The 21,456-nt window shown below is 40.7% G+C and overlaps 1 protein-coding gene across 1 annotated transcript in view; it reads right to left on the reverse strand.

Moving 5' to 3' along the window:
- Positions 1–16,495, reverse strand: part of LOC111976396 (calpain-15-like) — a 100,114-nt gene extending 83,619 nt beyond the window's left edge. The window contains exon 1 of the mRNA XM_024005202.2: positions 13,858–16,495. Coding sequence (XP_023860970.2) covers positions 13,858–14,036 — 179 coding nt within the window. The 5' untranslated portion in view covers positions 14,037–16,495. The remainder of the gene's footprint in view (positions 1–13,857) is intronic.
- Between the last annotated feature and the right edge of the window lie 4,961 nt (positions 16,496–21,456).

A 21,456-nucleotide genomic window follows, 5' to 3' on the forward strand; every position in this document is an offset into this window, starting at 1 on the left:
CTTCAAAAGAGGGCAATGTGGTACGTGTCAAAACAAATAGGGCTATGTGTGAACACCCGGTCATATGAGAGAATTCATAGCATATCAAGGCCTAGATCTGTTTGTTTTCTTTGTCTAGGTGTACACAGCTGGATTTATTTCAGTATAACGTAACCCATGGCCTCTGGTGATATTATACAGGCAAAACTCATCAGCTCTTGTCCCATATGCAGATGAATAAATAATCCAACACTTGGTAAAATGGCCTGTTTCCGCGTCTGTACATGTAAGTCAGAAAATCTTTAATGATAAGAAGTAGAAGCTTAGTATTGAGAAGTCAGAATATTAACAGAGCTTGACCAGTCAGCTCTGGAAGGCCATGGATCTTTACACATAATAATAGCCCCTAAGACCGTGTCTATTATCCCCATATCACACCCAGTTCAGCTCAGCAGGCAACCTACTCCAAACATCTATTTAGTAGGCCTATAACCTAGTTCATACATTCAAAAAATGTCTTAAAACTTCTCTAGGCTTGGGGGCGCTATTTTCACGTCCGGATGAAAAGTGTGCCCAAAGTAAACTGCCTGCTACTCAGGCCCAGAAGCTAGGATATGCATATAATTGGTCGATTTGGATAGAAAACACTCTAAAGTTTCTAAAACTGTTTGAATAATGTCTGTGAGTATAACATAACTGATTTGGCAGGCGAAACCCCAAGCACAATCCATCCAGGGAAAACATTTTTTGAGGTCAATCTGTTTTCCATTGGTTTTCTATGGTAAGCCCGTTTTAATAGAAATATGCTTGCAGTTCCTATAGCTTCCACTAGATGTCAACCGTCTTTAGAAATTGGTTGATGTTTTTATTTCGAGAAATTAAGAAGTACGGCTGTCCAGAACGAGGGTCCAGCCTAGGGCTCTCTAATGTTTTGATGCGCGCGACCTGAAAGCGCTTTCTTTGTTTTCCTCCGGTATTGAACACAGTTTATCCCGTCTTACATTTTATCGATTATTTACGTAAAAAAATACCTAAAGTTGTATTAGGAAAGTTGTTTGAAATGTTTGGATCAAGACTACAGGTAACTTATAAGATATTTTGTAGTCATGTTGCGCGAGTTGGAACCGGTGTTTTTTTTCATCAAACGCGCCAAATAAATTGACATTTTGGAGATATACGGACGGAATTAATTTGTGATGTTTATGGGACATATTGGAGTGCCAACAGAAGAAGTTCTTCAAAGGTAAGGCATGAATTAAATCCTTATTTCTGACTTGTGTGTCGCGCCTGGTGGGATGAAATATGATTGTCTGTGTTTGTTTGATGGGGTGCTATCCTCAGATAATAACATGATTTGCTTTCGCCGTAAAGCCTTTTTGAAATCTGACACGGTGGCTAGATTAACAAGACGTTCAGCTTTAATTTGGTGTATTGCACTTGTGAATGTATGAAAGTTAAATATTTGTAATAATTGTTTTTGAATTTGGCGCTCTGCCATTTCACCGGATGTTGTCAAATCGATGCAGTTAACGGGATTTGAGCCATAAGAAGTTAATAAGAATGATAAACTACAAAGTTAATGGAGTCTATATTCATTCCATCATCATTTAAATATCCAATATCACATCAAACCTCAATTCAAACTTTGTTTGAAGTGCATTTAAAATGGCAACACACTTAAAACAATATAAGGAAAAAACAAGCACGGCAATAAAATAGATCAAATGTTTGCATGCTAAGCTTAATATTTCTTAGTGTTCCAGTATTCATCCAGCACACCAATATTCTTCCAGACAGTAAATACGTGTTTTGCTGTCCCCAGTGAAAGATTATGCATTGGGTCCACTACAGCCACGTCTATGGACATGCAATATGGGACACGTTTCAGGAAACTAGGCATATGTCGAGGGTCACTACTTCACAGGAGAGCCGTTTGAACATTAAAAAAATAGTTTATCAAAATGTGTTTTTTTGGCAGAAATGCCATCTCAAACATGTGAACTTTCATGTGCCTTATTAATAACACGTGTATGCCATCTGTAAATATGAATAAAATGGTTAAATTATGAGCCTAGTTGGTTAAGCAAAAAAAAACGTAATTCAATTGTAGCCAGGAGCACAGTTACAGTCACCAATGCTCTGGATGACATGAAAACAGCCTAACCAGCTCTGCTAAGGCAAGTAAAATGGTCAGAGTTTGGGTGGGGGCTAAAGCTTAAGATGATTATTATGGCATTGCACACGGTCAGTGTGAACCAGAGTGACTTGACACAACGAGCCAAGCAAGCTGTACAAACAAAACAACACATCTTATTTAATGAAAGGGGTTGCAGTCTGTCATGACGCGTTCATCCACGTATACGGGTAAGAGTCCAGCTACAGATTCAGACATTATACTTTTCTAATTTTGTCAGAAAGTTGTTTTTTGTTAGCTAGCTAGCTGACGTTAGATGGCTGGCTTGCGAGCTAACATTACATTTATGATCTTGTGTAGTAATGTTCTCAGAATGCCATTTGCACTGCTAGCTATAGCCTAATGTTAGCTAGCTAACTAGATAACATTGAACCTATTTGGTTAACTTTAGCTAACTATGACAATCGGTTTTGTATTGCTAGTACTCTATGGATTAGGATTATGGTTAATTGATTAGCTAGAATGTCTAAACAAAAGACTCCACTTCGCCAGATGATTACATGACCCATCAAGTTAGCCAGGTCTGTCTGACGGTGATTACGGCCATCTATTGTATAATAACACCAAAATATTTGTATCTGGAATTTGTCTTTCAGCATCAGTACCACACGCCTGACTCTCCTCCACCAGTCATACAAGGAGAATGGTCTAATGCCTCCCATCAAAAAGAGAGCTGGCCCAAGCAAGCACAGGTTACACCCGAAGCATGAGGACTTGCAGCGAGTGGTGAACTTCAACAACTACGCAGAGGATAATGCAATAGTATTACCAGGACGCCACCCAGGATGCAAACACTTGGTGGAAAGCTGCTGCCATCCCATGTGACAAAAGCAGCGGTATGGCATCTTTTTAAGGAATCGATGACAACATTTAGTATGTATGTAAAGCATAAGCACGTTTGATTATTTAATTTATCTCCAACATTATTGGCACTACTTTTATTGATCTCACCAAATTTTTTGGGTTATTTCCTGTTTTACAGCTTCGATGCTCTGGAGCCTAGTGTTGTCGCTAAGGAGCTTTCGAACTCAGTCGGGACCAGGTTTCAGCTGCTGCACAATGCTGACATCCTTCCTCCCATAGATGGTCTGCCTGTACAAGCACCACCTGGACTGGACACAGCTAGACAAATGTATATTTTTGAGAAGATCGGGGAGTTTTGTGATGAAGAGGCTATGGACATCACATGCCCTGCACCAAAGTCAAGGACAGGACAGAAACAGGCTCTCCGAATATAGATTCTCTTGTTCATGCGTGGTTCGGACGGACCAGTTCATCACTGTGGGCGAGTTCCCGGTCATCAGCACTATCTGCAGTGCCTTGATTCAAATGTCTCTCCCCTAATAAATCAAATCTAATTTTATTGGTCACATACACATGGTTAGCAGAGGTTATTGCGAGTGTAGTGAAATGCTTATGCTTCTAGATCCGACAGTGCAGCAGTATGTAATAGGTAATATTTAACAATTCCACAACAAAACCTAATATCTAACAAAATCCACAACAAAACCTAATACAACAATCTAGTAAAGGAATGGGATAAGAATATATAAGTATAAAATATATGGATGAGCAGTGACAGAGCGGCTAAGATGCAATAGATAGTAAAGAATAGATAGTGAAGAGTATATACATATGAGATGAGTAATGTGAGATATGTAAACATTCATAAAGTGGCATTATTAAAGTGACTAGTGTTCCATTTATTAAAATGACCAAATGATATCAAGTCTGTAGGTCGGCAGCCGCCTCTCTGTGCTAGTGGTGGCTGTTTAACAATCTGATGGCCTTGAGATCGAAGCTGTTTTTCAATCTCTCTGTCCCAGCTTTGATGCACCTGTACTGACCTTGCCTTCTGGATGGAAGAGGGGTCAACAGGCAGTGGCTCGGGTGGTTGTTGTCCTTGATCTTTTTTGCCTTCCTGTGACATTGGGTGCTGTAGGTATCCTGGAGGGCAGGTAGTTTGCCCCTGGTGATGCGTTGTGCAGACCACTCTACCCTCTGGAGAGCCCCGCAGTTGTAGGCGGTGCAGTTGCCATACTAGGGGGTGATACAGCCCGACAGGATGCTCTTGATTGTGCATCTGTAAAAGTGTTTTCGGTGACAAGCCACATTTTTTTCAGCCTCCTGAGGTCGAAGAGGCGCTGTTGCGCCTTCTTCACCACACTGTCTGTGTGCGTGGACCATTTCAGTTTGTTGGTGATATGTACGTCGAGGAGCTTAAAACTTTCCACCTTCTCCACTAATGTTCCGTCGAAGTGGATAGGGGGGTGCTCCCTTTGCTGTTTCCTGAAGTCCACGATCATCTCTTGTTTTGCGGACATTGAGTGAGAGGTTATTTTCCTGACACCACACTCCGAGGACCCTCACCTCCTCCCTGTAGGCTGTCTCATCGTTGTTGGTGAATGGGTCTAACACACACGCCATACGTTGCTGCTACTATTTTTATTTGTTTTATCCTGCTGCTCAGCCACTTTACCCCTGATTGTATGCACAACAACCTCATCTATCACTGACATCTTTACTGATATTGTTATTGTACATAGTGTCAATATAAAGAAAATAATTTACAGTATCTATTTCTGATATTGCTACTATGCAAGTAACCATTTGGCTGTACCGTTTACACCTTCTGTAGAGACCCATCCACTTGGCAAGATGTGGCTGGGGGATATAACATTTCTTTCACATGACCCATCAATTTAGACAAGTGAGTCTGGGTACGCGTCATCTAATATTTATAAAATATTTTTATCTAGACACTTTGTTTACCTGGAATTTTTCCTTATTGTAGGCTACCACTTACCACTTTTAGTCTTAATCTTTGCAATACTACTCACTGTTTAGCACGTGACCTCACATGTGAATCCTTAAAGAGATGGGTGGGGCTGGCATAAGAGGGTGTGAACAATACTGAATGGGTGTAGACAAAGGAGAGCACTCCAGTAGGTATCAAAACATTCAAAGGCCATTTTCTCAAAAGTGAGGTTACAAGTTTATCAACTTTCAAGGCAGAATAACTTTCCCACTGTTCTTCAAATGCAGTGTATGATATACCATTGTGTAGCTCCGTGTGTCTGCCTTTATCCAATGTAAAAAACACAATTTCAAATGTTGCTACATAAGACTGAAACAAGGTGGTCGGTCACATATGGCACTTCAAATAGCTCAGAGAACCTTTAAAAAAAATTATAATCATAGAACAAAAATAAAGTAGCCGACTTAATAAATTGTTAAGATATATAATCGACGTAATACAGAGGAGACACAAACAACTCTGTAATAATAAACCCACAAGTACAATGTTCATCCTGCCAAAATATCTCCTGCCTGGGTCTGTTCTTGTTGCAATGGCAATTCCTCTGGAAACGTGGCTGTGTCTTGGCAATTCCTCTGCAAACGTGGCTGTGTCTTGCCGTTCAACTGTCCATTGATGAGTGAATTTAACGCAAACATTGTAGTGAACATGATCATGTTACATGGATCTTAGTTGTATGAGTAAGGAGGACTGCTACCGCACGGCAAGCGATACCGGAGCACCAAGTCTAGGTCCAAAAGGCTCATTAACAGCTTCTACCCCCAAGCCATAAGAATGCTGAACAATTAATCAAATGGCCACCTGGTCTATTTACATTGACCCCCTCCCCTTTTGTTTTTACACTGCTGCTACTTGCTGTTTAATATCTATGCACAGTCACTTTACAAATTACCTCGACTAACCTGTACCCCCGCACATTGACTCGGTAGCGGTACCCTCTGCATATAGCCTCTTTATTGTTACAGTGGCAAGAAAGTGTGTGAACCCTTTGGACTTAGCTGATTTCTGCATAAATTAGTCGTAACATTTGATCTGATCTTCATCTTAGTCACAACAATAAACAAACAGTGTGGTTAAACTAATAACACACACATTATTGTATTTGTCTATATTGAATACATCATTTAAACATTCACAGTATAGGTTGGAAAAAGTTTGTGAATCCCTAGGCTATTGACTTTTCCAAAAGCTAATTGGAGTCAGGAGTCAGCTAACCTGGAATCCAATCAATGAGACCAGATTGGAGATGTTGGTTAGAGCTGCCCTGCCCTATAAATAACTCTCAAAATTTGAGTTTGCTTTTCACAGGAAGCATTGCCTAATGTGAACCATGCCTCAAACCAAAGAAATCTCAGAAGACCTTAGATTAAGAATTGTTGACTTGCATAAAGCTGGAAAAGGTTACAACGACCCAAAACACAGAAGTAAATCAATAACAGAATGGCTTCAACAGAAGAAAATATGCCTTCTGGAGTGGCTCAGTCAGAGTCCTGACCTCCACCCGATTGAGATGCTGTGGCATGACCTCAAGAGTGGTTCACACCAGACATCCCAAGAATATTGCTGAACTGAAACAGTTTTGTAAAGAGGAATGGTCCAAAATTCCTCCTGACCGTTGTGCAGGTCTGATCCGCAACTACAGAAAACATTTGGTTGAGTTTATTGCTGCCAAAGGAGGGTCAACCAGTTATTAAATCCAAGGGTTCCCAAACCTTTTCCACCCTGCACTGTGAATGTTTACACGGTGTGTTCAATAAAGACATGAAAACGTATAATTATTTGTGTGTTATTCGTTTTAAATCAGACTGCGTTTGTCTATTGTTGTGAATTAGATGAAGATCAGATCAAAATGTATGACCAATTTATCCAGAAATCCAGGTAATTCCAAAGGGTTCACATACAGTACACTGTACCATGGCACGTCTCTGGCTGGACACATCGGCAGCCTGGACCTCTAGTCTCCACGAGTGTTGTTAACACTCCATGGCTCCCCTTATCCAACAGTCGGTGTAGAAACCAGCTTTTGAGTGTTCAGAGATAAAACACCTAAGTTCTTATGACTGGCATGGAAGTGGCTAGTCTTCAGAGGTGTAAGGATAATTAGGAGTCTGAAACTAGGGTATTTGGTGTTGTGTCGTGTTGTGCAAACACTAGATAGAACAGCAACCTTGCAGAGTAGCAAGGCCCGAGCATGTTCTTGCCGGATGAGAGCTTTACGAGCTGGACGGGGAATCTGTGGCTTTTCGAACACAACATTGTGAGAAAAAGAAAAAAAAACACCTGACCTCTGGCTGTACCCTCTGAATATTTCATGACCGGCGCTCATATTTGATGGGTGAATCTGTCAGTGGGGAAGACAGCTGCAGACGTTTGAATCTTTAAACATAGGAAACTGTCCGACTGGGTTTCCAGCAGATAAAGTGTTGCAGAGACAGAGAACCATGCGAGGACAGATGGGGCAATATGCCCTGGCTTTCGGGAGAAAGAACAGGTGGCAGGGGCGCAGGCATCGCGTGATGCCGCGCTGATAATCTGATGTCTCTAACGGGTACTCGAGCCTCACAGGCAGTGGCAGTGCTGACACAGCGTGTCCTTCAACCAGGAAGGTGCTTCGGGAATGGGGAGTAGCAAAATAGAAGCTTTATTCACAGCTATTACCCCCCCCCCCCCTAAATTAAACATTTATCGAATTGATCAGTGAAAATAATTTCCCCATTAAAAAGTCTCCACACTGCATTACCTTCTATCCAGCAATACTGGAGATTGAGTTAAACTGAGTAGCTGGAGAAGGATATTCTGAGAGTGGTGGCAGTTTGTATCTCTAACACAAACAGGGATACGCAAACAGTCATTTATCTACGGAACATACAGTACCAGTCAAAACTGTGGACACCTACTTATTCGAGGGGTTTTCTATATTTTTTATTATTTTCTACATTGTAGAATAATAGGGAAGACAAACTATGAAATAACACATACAGAATCAAGTAGTAACCAAAAAAAGTGCGAAATTAAAATATATTTGAGATTCTTCAAAGTAGCCATCCTTTGCCTGTCGAGTGTGCCGAATACAAAAGCTGTAGACCTTACAATGAAATGCTTACTTACAGGCTCTAACCAACAGTGTAATTTCTAAGTAATAAAAAAGGTATTAGGTGAACAATAGGTAGGTAAAGAAATAAAAACAACATTTAAAAGACAGTGAAAAATAACATTAGCGAGGCTATAACAGTAGCGAGGCTATATACAGGCACCGGTTAGTCGGGCTGATTGAGGTAGTATGTACATGTAGATATGGTTAAAGTGACTAGGCATATATGATAAACAGAGAGTAGCAGTAGCGTAAAAGAGGGGTTGGCAGGTGGTGGGTGGCGGGACACAATGCAGATAGCCCGGGTAGCCAATGTGCGGGAGCACTGGTTGGTCGGGCCAATTGAGGTAGTATGTACATGAATGTATAGTTACAGTGACTATGCATATATGATAAACAGAGAGTAGCAGCAGCGTAAAAGAGGGTTTGGGGGGGGGGGGGCACACAATGCAGATAGTCTGGGTAGCCATTTGATTACCAGTTCAGAAGTCACAGGTTCACAGGTAAAAACTGTTGAGAAGCCTTTTTGTCCTAGACTTGGCACTCCGGTACCGCTTGCCATGCGGTAGTAGAGAGAACAGCTTATGACTGGGGTGGCTGCAGTCTTTGACAATTTTTAGGGCCTTCCTCTGACACCGCCTGGTGTAAAGGTCCTGGATGGCAGGCAGCTTAGCCACAGTGATGTACTGGGCCGTACGCACAACCCTCTGTAGCTCCACACCTGTACCAGGCAGTGACGTAACCAGTTAGGATGCTCTCGATGTTGCAGCTGTAGAACCTTTTGAGGATCTGAGGACCCATACCAAATCTTTTTAGTTTTTTAGATCAAATAAGCAAAGAGAAACAACAGTCCATCATTACTTTAAGACATGAAGGTCAGTCAATCCGGAACATTTCAAGAACTTTGAAAGTTTCTTAAAGTGCAGACGTAAAAACCAAGCACTATGATGAAACTGGCTCTCATGAGGACCGCCACAGGAAAGGAAGACCCAGAGTTACCTCTGCTGCAGAGGACAAGTTCATTAGAGCTACCAGCCTCAGAAATTGCAGCCCAAATAAATGCTTCACAGAGTTCAAGTAACAGACACATCTTAACATCAACTGTTCAGAGGAGACTGTGTGAATCAGGTCTTAATGGTCGAATTGCTGCAAAGAAATCACTACTAAAGGACACCAATAATAAGAAGATACTTGCTTGGGCCAAGAAACACGATCAATGGACATTAGACCGGTGGAGATCTGTCCTTTGGTCTGTTGAGTACAAATTTTAGATTTTTGTTCCAACCGCCGTGTAGTACATGATTCCATATGTGTTATTTCATAATTTTGATGTCTTTACTATTATTCTACCATGCAAAAAATCATAAAAAATAAAGAAAAACCCTTGAATGAGTAGGTGTGTCCAAACTTTTGACTGGTACTGTATGTTATGATCTCCATGGAAAGAGGGAGGAAACTCTAGAATCATAATACAGATGGCGTTAATGACAATATACCAATACTTCAGGTGTGTCAATCCACTTACAACAATGCATCACAAAACTGTGCATGCGTGATAAATCCATTGTGATCACTTCAAGACCAGTGTCCGATGTGGCCTGCCCATCAGACAGGCAATAGACCTAATTGGGAAGATACACTGAAATAAGTCAGACATAAAACACAGACACAGCGCATGTTAGCCAAAGCCACGTGGATCAGTTTTAATCCAATTAGAGGGAGAACAGCCAATGGAATGGAGCCATGGTAAACGCTCACGTCCATCATGCTTGGACAAACACAGACGCTTGCAATAGGAAACAACCACGGACCAGCAGACAGGAACTCCAGGAGGGGCCGGGGGAATTGGCCATAAAGTCAGTACAGCATTTAACCACCTAGTTGAATTTATGGGAAATAATGGAAAAAAGGCTGGCCCTGAGATTATGTGAAACTACCCTGAAAGATCAGCCTGGCATCAGGCTTTATTCCTAGATAACACACTTTAGCATTTCCTGGAAGCATCACGAAAAGAGGAAAAACATTCTTCACACCTGATATAGGCTACAGACAATGGTACATGTTCACGTTTCGTTAGAGACCCGTTTCCATGATAGACACAGGCTATTGATACAAACAGAATATCTACGGGACAAACAGTACCAGTCAAAACTTTAGACACACCTACTTATTCAAGGGGTTTTCTTAATTTTTTACTATTTTCTACATTGTAGAATAATAGTGAAGACATCAAAACTATGAAATAACACATATGGAATCATGTAGTAACCAAAAAAAGTGTTAACAAATTAATATATATTTTATATTTGAGATTCTTCAAAGTAGCCATCCTTTGCCTTGATGACAGCTTTGCACACTCTTGGCATTCTCTCAACCAGCTTCATGAGGTAGTCACCTGGAATGCATTTCAATTAACAGGTCTGCCTTGTTCAAATTTTATTAGTGGAATATATTTCCTTCTTAATGTGTTTGAGACAATCAGTTGTGTTGTGACAAGGTAGGGGTGGTATACAGAAGATAGCCATATTTGGTAAAAGTCCATATTATGGCAAGAACAGATCAAATAAGCAAAGAGAAACAACAGTCCATCATTACTTTAAGACATGAAGGACAGGCCTAGCTAGTTTACATGTTTGGTTGCTTTCTTGAGCAAGCCTAAAACTGTGAAGTGAAGAAATACTGAATCACTACACAGACCCTTCCCAAGGCCAATGAGTCACTGCTGGGAGAAGCTGAATAAAAAAAATACACAAGGACAGGACATACTGCCAGTTTCAGGGGCTGGGAAAAACAGCCGGAGAAAGAGTTCAGTGTGGTGCAACAAGACACTAGGCCTATATTAAGGGAGTAAACCCTCCCCATGAATCACCAAACTTAAACTGAGCTCACAGCAGTCTGTTGTTTCTATATTTCATGCTCTGTCACGGCTCAGCTAGGCTTGCCTAACCTCGTTAGACTCATGCAGAAGTGTGTATGTGTGTGGGGTGAGAGTGTGTGTGCGAGAGTGAAAGAGAGGGCGGGGGTTGCGCTCAAAGCATCATTGCACATCACTCCTAAAAGACGTGTCATCAGAGGATCTGTGTGTGAGTGCGTTGTGTGTGTGTGTACGCAGACCCTCGCCGCTACCAAAAGCAGTGGTTGTACGTGTGGTGAGATGTGCATTCATGCATTTGTGTATTATGAGCTCAGCTGACTGAGGCTGGAGTCTGATTGGTGATGGAGACAGAGGCTTGTTGCTATGGGGATGCACATGAACCCAGCGGAAGAAAACAATAAAAGGAGTTCAAAACTAGACTTTCTATCATTACTCGTATAAAATAGGCCTACTACTAATAAAGACAGACACTTCCTTCAGCCCAAGCAGGCACAACCTACCTTACGCACAGTTAAAATCGGAACCCTACAAGACCTCTCCAAGAGATTCTCAAGTTTGACTGTTAACTGAGGGGCAATTGCAAAGTAGTGACAAGCACAGACAATAGTAGCAAGAGATGAGAGATAGAGGAGGCCCACGCTGAATAAACAATGACATCCATTGTAAGGATACTTGATAGGCTTTCTGAAACTCAATACCTAACAACTGGACTTGATGCCTGTAGTAACTCAGCAATAACCTCAGTACAGGTCGACCGATTATGATTTTCCAACGCTGATACCGATACCGATTATTGGAGGACCAAAAAAGCCAATACCGATTAATCGGCCGATTAAATTGTTTTTAAATTTGTAATAATGACAATTACAACAATACTGAATGAACACTTATTTTAACTTAATATAATACATCAATAAAATCAATTTAGCCTCAAATAAATAATGTTAAATTTGGTTTAAATAATGCAAAAACAAAGTGTTGGAGAAGAAAGTAAAAGTGCAATATGTGCCATGTAAGAAAGCTAACGTTTAAGTTCCTTGTTCAGAACATGAGAACATATGAAAGCTGGTGGTTCCTTTTAACATGAGTCTTTAATGTTCCCAGGTAAGAAGTTTTAGGTTGTAGTTATTATAGGAATTATAGGACTATTTCTCTCTATACCATTTGTATTTCATTAACCTTTGACTATTGGATGTTCTTATAGGCACTTTAGTATTGCCAGTGTAACAGTATAGCTTCCATCCCTCTCCTTGCTCCTACCTGGGCTCGAACCAGGAACACAACAACAACAGCCACCCTCGAAGCAGCGTTACCCATGCAGAGCAAGGGGAATAACTACTCCAAGTCTCAGAGCGAGTGACGTTTGAAACGCTATTAGCGCCACCCCGCTAACTAGCTAGCCATTTCACATCGTTTACACCAGCCTAATCTCGGGAGTTGATAGGATTGAAGCACAGCGAAGAGCTCCTGGCAAAACGCAGGAAAGTGCTGTTTGAATGAATGCTTACGAGCCTGCTGCTGCCTACCACCGCTCAGTCAGACTGCTCTATCAAATCATAGACTTAGTTATAACATAATAACACACAGAAATACGAGCCTTAGGTCATTAACATGGTCGAATCCGGAAACGATCATCTCGAAAACAAGACGTTTATTCTTTCAGTGAAATACAGAACCGTTACGTATTTTATCTAACGGGTGGCATCCATAAGTCTAAATATTCCTGTTACCTTCAATGTTATGTCATAATTACGTAAAATTCTGGAAAATTAGGCGGCCCAAACTGTTGCATATACACTGACTCTGCGTGCAATGAACGCAAGAGAAGTGACACAATTTCACCTGGTTAATATTGCCTGCTAACCTGGATTTCTAAATATGCAGGTTTAAAAATATATACTTCTGTGTATTGATTTTAAGAAAGGCATTGATGATTATGGTTAGGTACACATTGGAGCAACGATACGCACCGCATCGATTATATGCAACGCAGGACAAGCTAGATAAACTAGTAATATCATCAACCATGTGTAGTTAACTAGTGATTATGATTGATTGATTGTTTTATATAAGATAAGTTTAATGCTAGCTAGCAACTTACCTTGGCTTCTACTGCATTCGCGTAACAGGCAGGCTCCTCGTGGAATGCAATGTAATCAGGTGGTTAGAGCGATTAATCGGTCGACCTCTAATCTGCACAGAGGTGGCCATCTGTTAGCGGACAGCACACACGGCATGGAATCAAAAGTCTTCTGTTCTGGTCGCCCTCCAAAGTATTTGCCATGATACAAGCTCCCCAATCAACCCAGCGAGAGAGTTTGTGCCTGGGTCGCCCGTGCCTAGGTCCATGGGTGCAATCAACTTGGTACACCAATCCAATTCGGCACATAGAGCTGTTGGATATGATATTGGATATGATATTGGATATCAAAATATCAAAATCGAACTTTGTTTAGATCAAATTTGGAACAATACTTTTGATTTAATAATATTTTGTAAGATTTAATGATACTATAATATCGTCAGTGCATATAAAGCGATTTCATTGAAAAGGCATGAATATGACATAATATTCTACAGTAAATATTGTCTAAGGGAGCGGCTGGTGTCCGATTTAAAGTGGATCTGAGAGCTCTGAGAATTGCCACACAAAATGTCAAAACACCCTTAGGATACCCCTCAAATAAAACACACAACACCTATCACAATATTGCGATCTGCACCACAAAGTCATCTGTCCTTTATGCTCGCTCTAACTGCTCCCAGTGACGTCAATCCCCGTGTAATACAACCCCTAGTGTTGCAGAGCATGGCCCATTTCTCTGCATGCTGGCCATCAACAGGCCTGACTAGTCTGGCCCTGTCGCCCAGGTGCAGTGGACTAAAGTGTTGGCTCTTACCTGCGCTCTCTGTATGGAAGTGGTGGCTGCTGCTGGCGCGTAATGAAGGTGGTGCCCCACACCGGGCTGCTGTGGCTGTTCCTAAGCCAGCCCATAGGAGGCGACGACGGGTACGGGGTGCTCCGGAACCCGTGGTCCGACTCGGTCTCTGCGGTGAGAGAGGAGGCAGAACTCCCCATCACCACGGCGACAACTTTTTCAGTCTACTGGGGTTCTCACCCTTTGAACCCCCAAAGTGTGTGGGACAGGGAGTAGAGGAGTGACAGTTATGTCTCAGTCTCAGGATTACAGTTTGGGGGTGGGGATAGGAGAAAAATGTAGTCTAGGCACGATGAAAACCCTGCTCATGTGTTCTTAGTCCTGCCAACCTTCCAACTGGCACGATTCGAAAACAACCCCTATTTTTAAAAAAGGGACAGATTTCATCCTGTTATGTGACTCCAAATGTGCTTGAAGATGGCTATATCGAAAAATATCGAATAGAAAAGGCAATAACGAGGATATCAGGAGTAATCAAAAAAACAAGTGGAATACGACAAAGTCTCAAAGTCCAGATCAGGGTGGATTTCCCACAGCGAGCAGGAAGAAGTGTTCAATCAAAACTGTAATTGGTTGCCCCGAGCACTGATTCCAATGTGGCACTGAGTCTGCGGGAAAATAACTCACATAGTCCTCTCTTCTCTGAAGTGTGTAGTAATTCTCTCTGTCGTAGCCTTCTTAACGAACTATGTGGGCCATGTTGTCTGCACTACCTGCAGTGTTCCTCCGTGGCATGTGCAGTCTCATACCTGGTCCAACATGCTTGAACCCTTTGTCACGCATGGACACAGGAAGTGGAAGGGGCACACACAGAGATGACGTGGTCTTCCGTCAATCAACATCTCTGAGATAATATGGCACAGTTGAGGCACTCGACTGTTTTTTGTTGTGCTGGACAAAACAGGAATAAATAAAAAAAAACAGAACCAAATAGGAACTGAAAAGTGACTGGCAGATGTCTGGGGCGTTTCTTCTTTAGCACTTGAGCCAGAATGAGTTTGTCAAATTCAGACCAAACCATGACATGGATAACCCATTTTGTTTTGTGCTATTTTCAAATACATTCATACTTTTAATATGGCTTTAAATAAGCTTTTAACTCAATACATATCTGAATACACTAAAATAAAAAACTATTTTCGTTTTGTATTGTTTTTTTACTGTAATGTTTATCTGAGAAGCAGTCTCATTTTTTACTGTAATGTTTATCTGAGAAGCAGTCTCGGAATGTGAGTGATTCTGTGAGCAGGCACTGCTGCCACACTGACTTGAAGCTCTGAATCGAATATCCAAGGCTCATCCTTCAAATGTTGAAACTTGCCTACAGCTGCTACAGCAGAACACTCGAACCACCATTTCTTGGTGTCTGAAAAGGCGCACTATTCACAACTGACAACTCTGATTGAGGCAATGTCCCGAATAGCTTGCTACTTTAACATTAAAACAAACATGAACTTCGAAAATGAACACAACCCAAAGACAACGTGTCTGCGCATAGAGCGCAGTGTAGAACACGAACGGACCACAATGAAAATTGGAATAGGCTACTGCTCCCAGTCCCAACTGACAGAGAAGTTCTAATAAATATTCGACAAGTGCAACCTTCTTAGCAGACTGTCCACTTATGGTCTGCAGTCCTTTGCCGGTGCGGGCCTGTTACAACACGGGAGATGTCGGGTAGCCTATTCGGAGCTTTACTTCAGTCTGATGATCCCGTTGATGATGGTTCGTCTGGTGGTTCATCTGTGTGTACAGTAGGCTTTATGTGTGCCAACCTGTCATAGCGAGTAGGTATGCCAGGGGAACTACGATGGTGCATTCCGGGTGAGGAGTCCAACGAAGGCGTGAAGTCTAATTATACGCACATGCATGTTTTATTCCAAAGAAGACAACACGCGAAAATATTACAATAGGCTATTTCACTTATATTATTCAATCTCCCTTATATTAATTATCGACATAAAAAAGCTCAAGTCTCTACAATGGCTCATAGGGACGGGTAGCCTATAACTATCAGACGAGCCGCGCCAATATTGATAATGACACATATTTTGTTAATGCCAATACAGCCTTGCTCATTAAAATGTAGCGAACTACAATGTGGCAAAGCTTTGCCTACAAATGCGTGCAGAAACATTTAACAATGTATCGAATTACCGTCGGTGCCAGAGCTGCAAAACGGGCGAATTCAGAATAAATCTTGTAGGCTACAATTGTAGAAATCTGCCAGTTTCCAGTGACTAACTAAATGGTATTGAGGGAAGGGACTGAGCCGACATAACAGGCTATTAAAAACGTGAAATTTGAACTAAACAGTCTCATCCAGAGTGGATATTAAACGCAAATTCCACTCTCTTCCTCCCGGTCCATTCTCGTGTGCTCATCTCATAATTCCGGTGTTTTATGACGCTGATCCTCGTTGACTTCTATGAGACATCCTCGTTTCGGCCCCGTTGTCGCTTCAGAAATAAATGACTACCCATACTGCAATGCTCTATCCTGAGCCCACAGTATGTCTTTGCACCGGGGACTGTTTTCCATTATATTTATATATTTTTCCCATGGGGTTTAATTCTCCCTCTCTGATAAATGCAGTGGAGGCAGATGCAATCTCTGCCTAAAAGAGGAATACAGAGAGTCAGCAGCGCGCATGCGCATTGGTATGTTGGGCAGAGAACGCGAAGGGCTGCATTCAAGAGATCAAAACTGATAAATACTATACAAATACTGTAGCCTATTTGTATTGTTCTAAGTAAATTGCAGTAGGCCAGGCTACTCATGACTGGCGGTCTGCCCAACGCATCACCGGAGGCACACCGCCTGCCCTCAAGGACATCGAATCCCAGAGCTGACATGGTAAAAATCTGTTGTTCTGCCCCTGAACAAGGCAGTTAATCCAGGCTGTCATTGTAAATAAGAATTTGTTCATAACTGACTGGCCTAGTTAAATAAAAGAAGAAAAAAAAAAACACACAGCACCCGATGTGACAGGAAGGCCAAAATGATCATCAAGGACATCAACCACCATGGCATCATCCAGAAGACGAGGTCAGTACAGGTGCATTAAAGCTGGGACAGGAAGACTGAAAAACAGCTTATATCACAAGGCCATCAGACTGTTAAATAGGCATCACTAACTGGCTTCTGCCCTGAACTTAGTCACTGTCACTAGCCGGCTTCCACCCGGTTACTCAACCCTGCAACTTAGAGGCTGCCGCCCTATGTACATGGAATCACTGGTCACTTTAATAATGTTTACACACAGTTTAATACTAATTTCGTATGTATATACTATGTGTTATTCAACTATTGCTGTATATTCTATGTATTCTACAGATATACTAAATATTCGATCCACATACTGTCCATAATGTCTATGCATCACATACCAGTCCAAAGTTTGGACACACCTACTCATTCAAGGGTTTTTTCAACATTTTTACTATTGTCTACATTGTAGAATACTAGTGAAGACATAAACTATGAATTAACACATATGGAATCGTGTATTAAGAAAAAAACACAACTGATTGGCTCAAATGCATTAAGAAGGAAAGAAAATCCACAAATTAACTTTTAACAAGGCACACCTGTTAATTTAAATGCATTCCAGGTGACTACCTCATGAAGCTGGTTGGGAGAATGCAAAGAGTGTGCAAAGCTGTCAAGGCAAAGGGTAGCTACTTTGAAGAATCTAAAATATTTTGATTTGTTCAACACTTTTTTGGTTACTACATGATTCCATATGTGTTATTTCATAGTGTTGATGTCTTCACTATTATTCTACAATGTAGAAAATAGTCAAAATAAATAAAAACCCTTGAATGAGTAGGTGTGTCCAAACTTTTGACTGGTATTGAATATATACATATTTTTTTCTTCTTCATAGTTTCAAATCAAATCTTATTGGTCGCATACACATATTTATCAGATCTTATTGGTCGCATACACATATTTATCAGATCTTATTGGTCGCATACACATATTTAGCAGATCTTATTGTCGCATACACATATTTAGCAGATCTTATTGGTCGCATACACATATTTAGCAGATCTTATTGGGCTCGCATACACATATTTAGCAGATCTTATTGGTCGCATACACATATTTAGCAGATCTTATTGGTCGCATACACATATTTAGCAGATCTTATTGCGGGTGTAGTGAAATGCTTATCTATCAATATCTATCAATTCACAACAATACTCAGAAATCTAAAAGTAAAATAATGGAATTAAGCAATGTATAATATTTGGACGAGCAATATTGGAGTCTGGGGTATAAATAAGTAAATAAATATATTATATATACATATACTGTGGACTCCGACATTGCTCATCCTAATATTATATTTTTGGTTTAAAAGAACAGGGAGTGGTGACTCGGCTTGTCTGATGCTGACAGTAATTCTCTCAATCTCTCTGTGTGTGGGCCTCTGTGGAAGACCTCTTCCTGTTGCCACGTGTTGAAGAACCCAACCTGGGCCGACTTGTCAAATACTGGATCATTTACATAGCAAAGCCCTACTGTATGAAAATGTAAAACATGATACTGACATTTGTGTCGATCAAAAGCTATAGCCTACACAACACACTTCCCCAACGGCACAAAGATAAACTCTGAGAACACATTGCATTGTGTGTTGCCTACAAGTCTGTTGCAACATTACATTGACACTTAACAGATGACAAGTTATCTACAGCATAGCTGAGCAGGCTTACTGATTAGAAGAAGAAAGGAAAAACACACACCCAGCCCCCCCCCCCCACACACACACACACACACAAGAACTGTAACCCTTTGTTACAGTGCACCTGTTCCTGTAGAAACCTGTCAGTGAGGCAGACCAGCTGGGTCCCAGACAGAGACAGAGCAAGACAGAGAGAGAGTGTGCATTTGAGAGAGAGAGAGTCAGTGCCAGCCAGAGATTTTGTTCATTCAGTAGTCACAAACGAAAGCACAATCTGTCCCCACCCAGTGAGGCCAATGGCATCAATATGATTTTCATGTTCCCTAAAGCAAGGAGTGCTTTTAATCCTCATCTCCCAAGCACACAACCAGAAAGCTGCTTTCAGTAGACAAAGTATTATGGCTACAGAGCAGTCTTTAAACATCACTTTTAAAGTGCAAGACACATATTGGGAAAGCATTACAGTCATTTATTTGACAACGTTTCTTCCATAGGCCATGTCATATTTTAGTTCCATTTAGCATTTAGGAATGAATTACAGGCTAGTCTATTCTACTCTTCTCTATGGCATGCTAGACTTGCCATACAGGGGAGGCAGACAGACAGTCTAACCATATCCTATGTTGCTCACAGCCATGAGGGTTAGCTAGAGAGCAATGGCTAGTTCAACTGTCATCATGTTCCTACCGCGGCAAAATAAAACAACTCGCAACAAAGTTCCACAAGAAAGCAGCACGAGTTTGTCAGTTTACCTACAATGTAACAGCAAGAAATCACATACTGGGATGACGCGGGACAGCGGGAGACAAGGAAGCCGGGGGACAATTGTAAACAAAGACAACCGTATACCGCGAATATATATTGACATAATCGATATTGTCACAGGCTTTCTATTTCTGATTCTACAATCTATGTCGAAAGGATTCTTACCTCAAAACACGTAGCTGGTGATGTAAGGTTGAGGACAAGCTGGTCCTTTCTTGATTTTCGAACGTGTTTACTTTCCTGTATTAGCCAAATGAGAAGTTATCTCAGAAATTGCACTTTGGCGAGCGTTAGCTGCCGACGACAGTACACTGTTCAATATTACCTTCTCACTCCAGTGCATCCTTGAGCTATTTGTTTTACTAGCTCTCATTTATCATTCATTGAGTTAGGTTAGGTACTGAATGCAGTCACCATGTAGCCTACGTTACATCAAACACTCCAGGAAGGGAATCTCCAAGGGGCCAAAGCAAGTTCAGTATGCGTATAATTCATTCGGGAATATGGCCATAAGAACTACGTTTCCCAGGGTGCACTGCAAATCTATTGTAATTGTTTTACACAACTGTTATCAGTTGAAATTGACAACCTTTTATTTAAAAAAATAGCACTGTATATTTTCTGAAATTGTTTATTAAAGACAAATAAATCAATTTATATCTCAAAAATATGGTTTTCTATTATTGTATTAAGCACATTATGCATACTGATATCACTTATTCTTGTTTTACATTTTATTTTATTCTATATGACTATTGATACAGGTAGCCTACATCTAATTTATTAAGCAACAACAGTTTACACAACCTATCAATATGCACGCAAAACATTCAACAACAAACACATGTTTTATGAATACCAGTCAAATGTAGAATTTATTTTATTTTCCATTGTTTCTATTCCATTTATTTTATGTTATATGAATATAACAGCGTCGCAGAAACAAGCCAAAATAAATTGTCCCGCCTAATCTTATTATTTTGCAGACATTTGCTGTCATCTAGCGGCACTACGCAAACGTGCACCTTTCGAAAAAACAACTGATCTGGTGGGTAAAGGACATTAGATTTAAGAAATACAAGGCTTTTCCCAACTCAGTAAATGCATATAGAATACAATAGAACAACTTTTTTTTTCCAGCAGAAGGGACTTCCGTTCTGGCAAGATGAAGATATAGCCTCTACAAGAAAAACCTAAACAGAGCATAACTTTAACTTTGAATTTCTTAGCGTCATATTTTTCAAAACAAAACAAATCTAATCAAATTGTATTTGTCACAGACACGTGTTTAGCAGATGTTATTGCACGAAATGCTTGTGTTTCTAGCTCCAACAGTGCAGTAATATCTAACAAGTAATATCTAACAATACACACAATCTAAAGTAAAGGAATGGAATTAAGAATATAGGAGTATTTGGATGAGCAATGTCAGAGCAGCATAGGCCTATACAGTAGAATAGGATAGAATACAGTATATACATATGAGATGAGTAATGCAAAATATGCAAACATTGGAGTATGCTTGGGGTAGACTTAATGTTCGTGGGTGTAGCTTATACTTTATTAGGCCAAGGCAGTGCCACATGTTTCATATTATGTATTTGTTTTTACAATATATTAGAGGACATCTAACATAAACAGTTTATATACATCAATAATGCAGGGTTTTCTAAGCTATCAACATTTGCCAAAATCTGGGAAAATGTTAATAGCATCATATACCAAAGAAATGCCTTGCATAAACTACTGCACAAAGCTTTTGCATTGACATGTCACTCGGTGTGTCTGAACCATGGAGGGTTCAAACAATTATTTATGTTCGTCAGAGTTATGACTTTAATAAAGTGTACCGCGAGAGAGATTGAACAGGGGCTATAATATGAATTCTACATTAATTAAGGATTTTTAACTATAAATAATCTGACGTACATCTCTTGACCCTCTCTCAATACTAGAAATGGCACCGTGGGCAAGGCAATTAAAATATTTAAATAAGGGTTTGAGATCATGTGCATATGGTGACCCTGAGTTGTGGGAATTAAACACGTTCAGGGGTGAAAGGTGGGCTCAAGAATAGCGGGATATACTGTGCTGAGAAAGTT

The sequence above is a fragment of the Salvelinus sp. IW2-2015 genome, linkage group LG17, assembly GCF_002910315.2.
Source record: "Salvelinus sp. IW2-2015 linkage group LG17, ASM291031v2, whole genome shotgun sequence".
In the NCBI taxonomy this organism is placed as follows: domain Eukaryota; kingdom Metazoa; phylum Chordata; class Actinopteri; order Salmoniformes; family Salmonidae; genus Salvelinus; species Salvelinus sp. IW2-2015.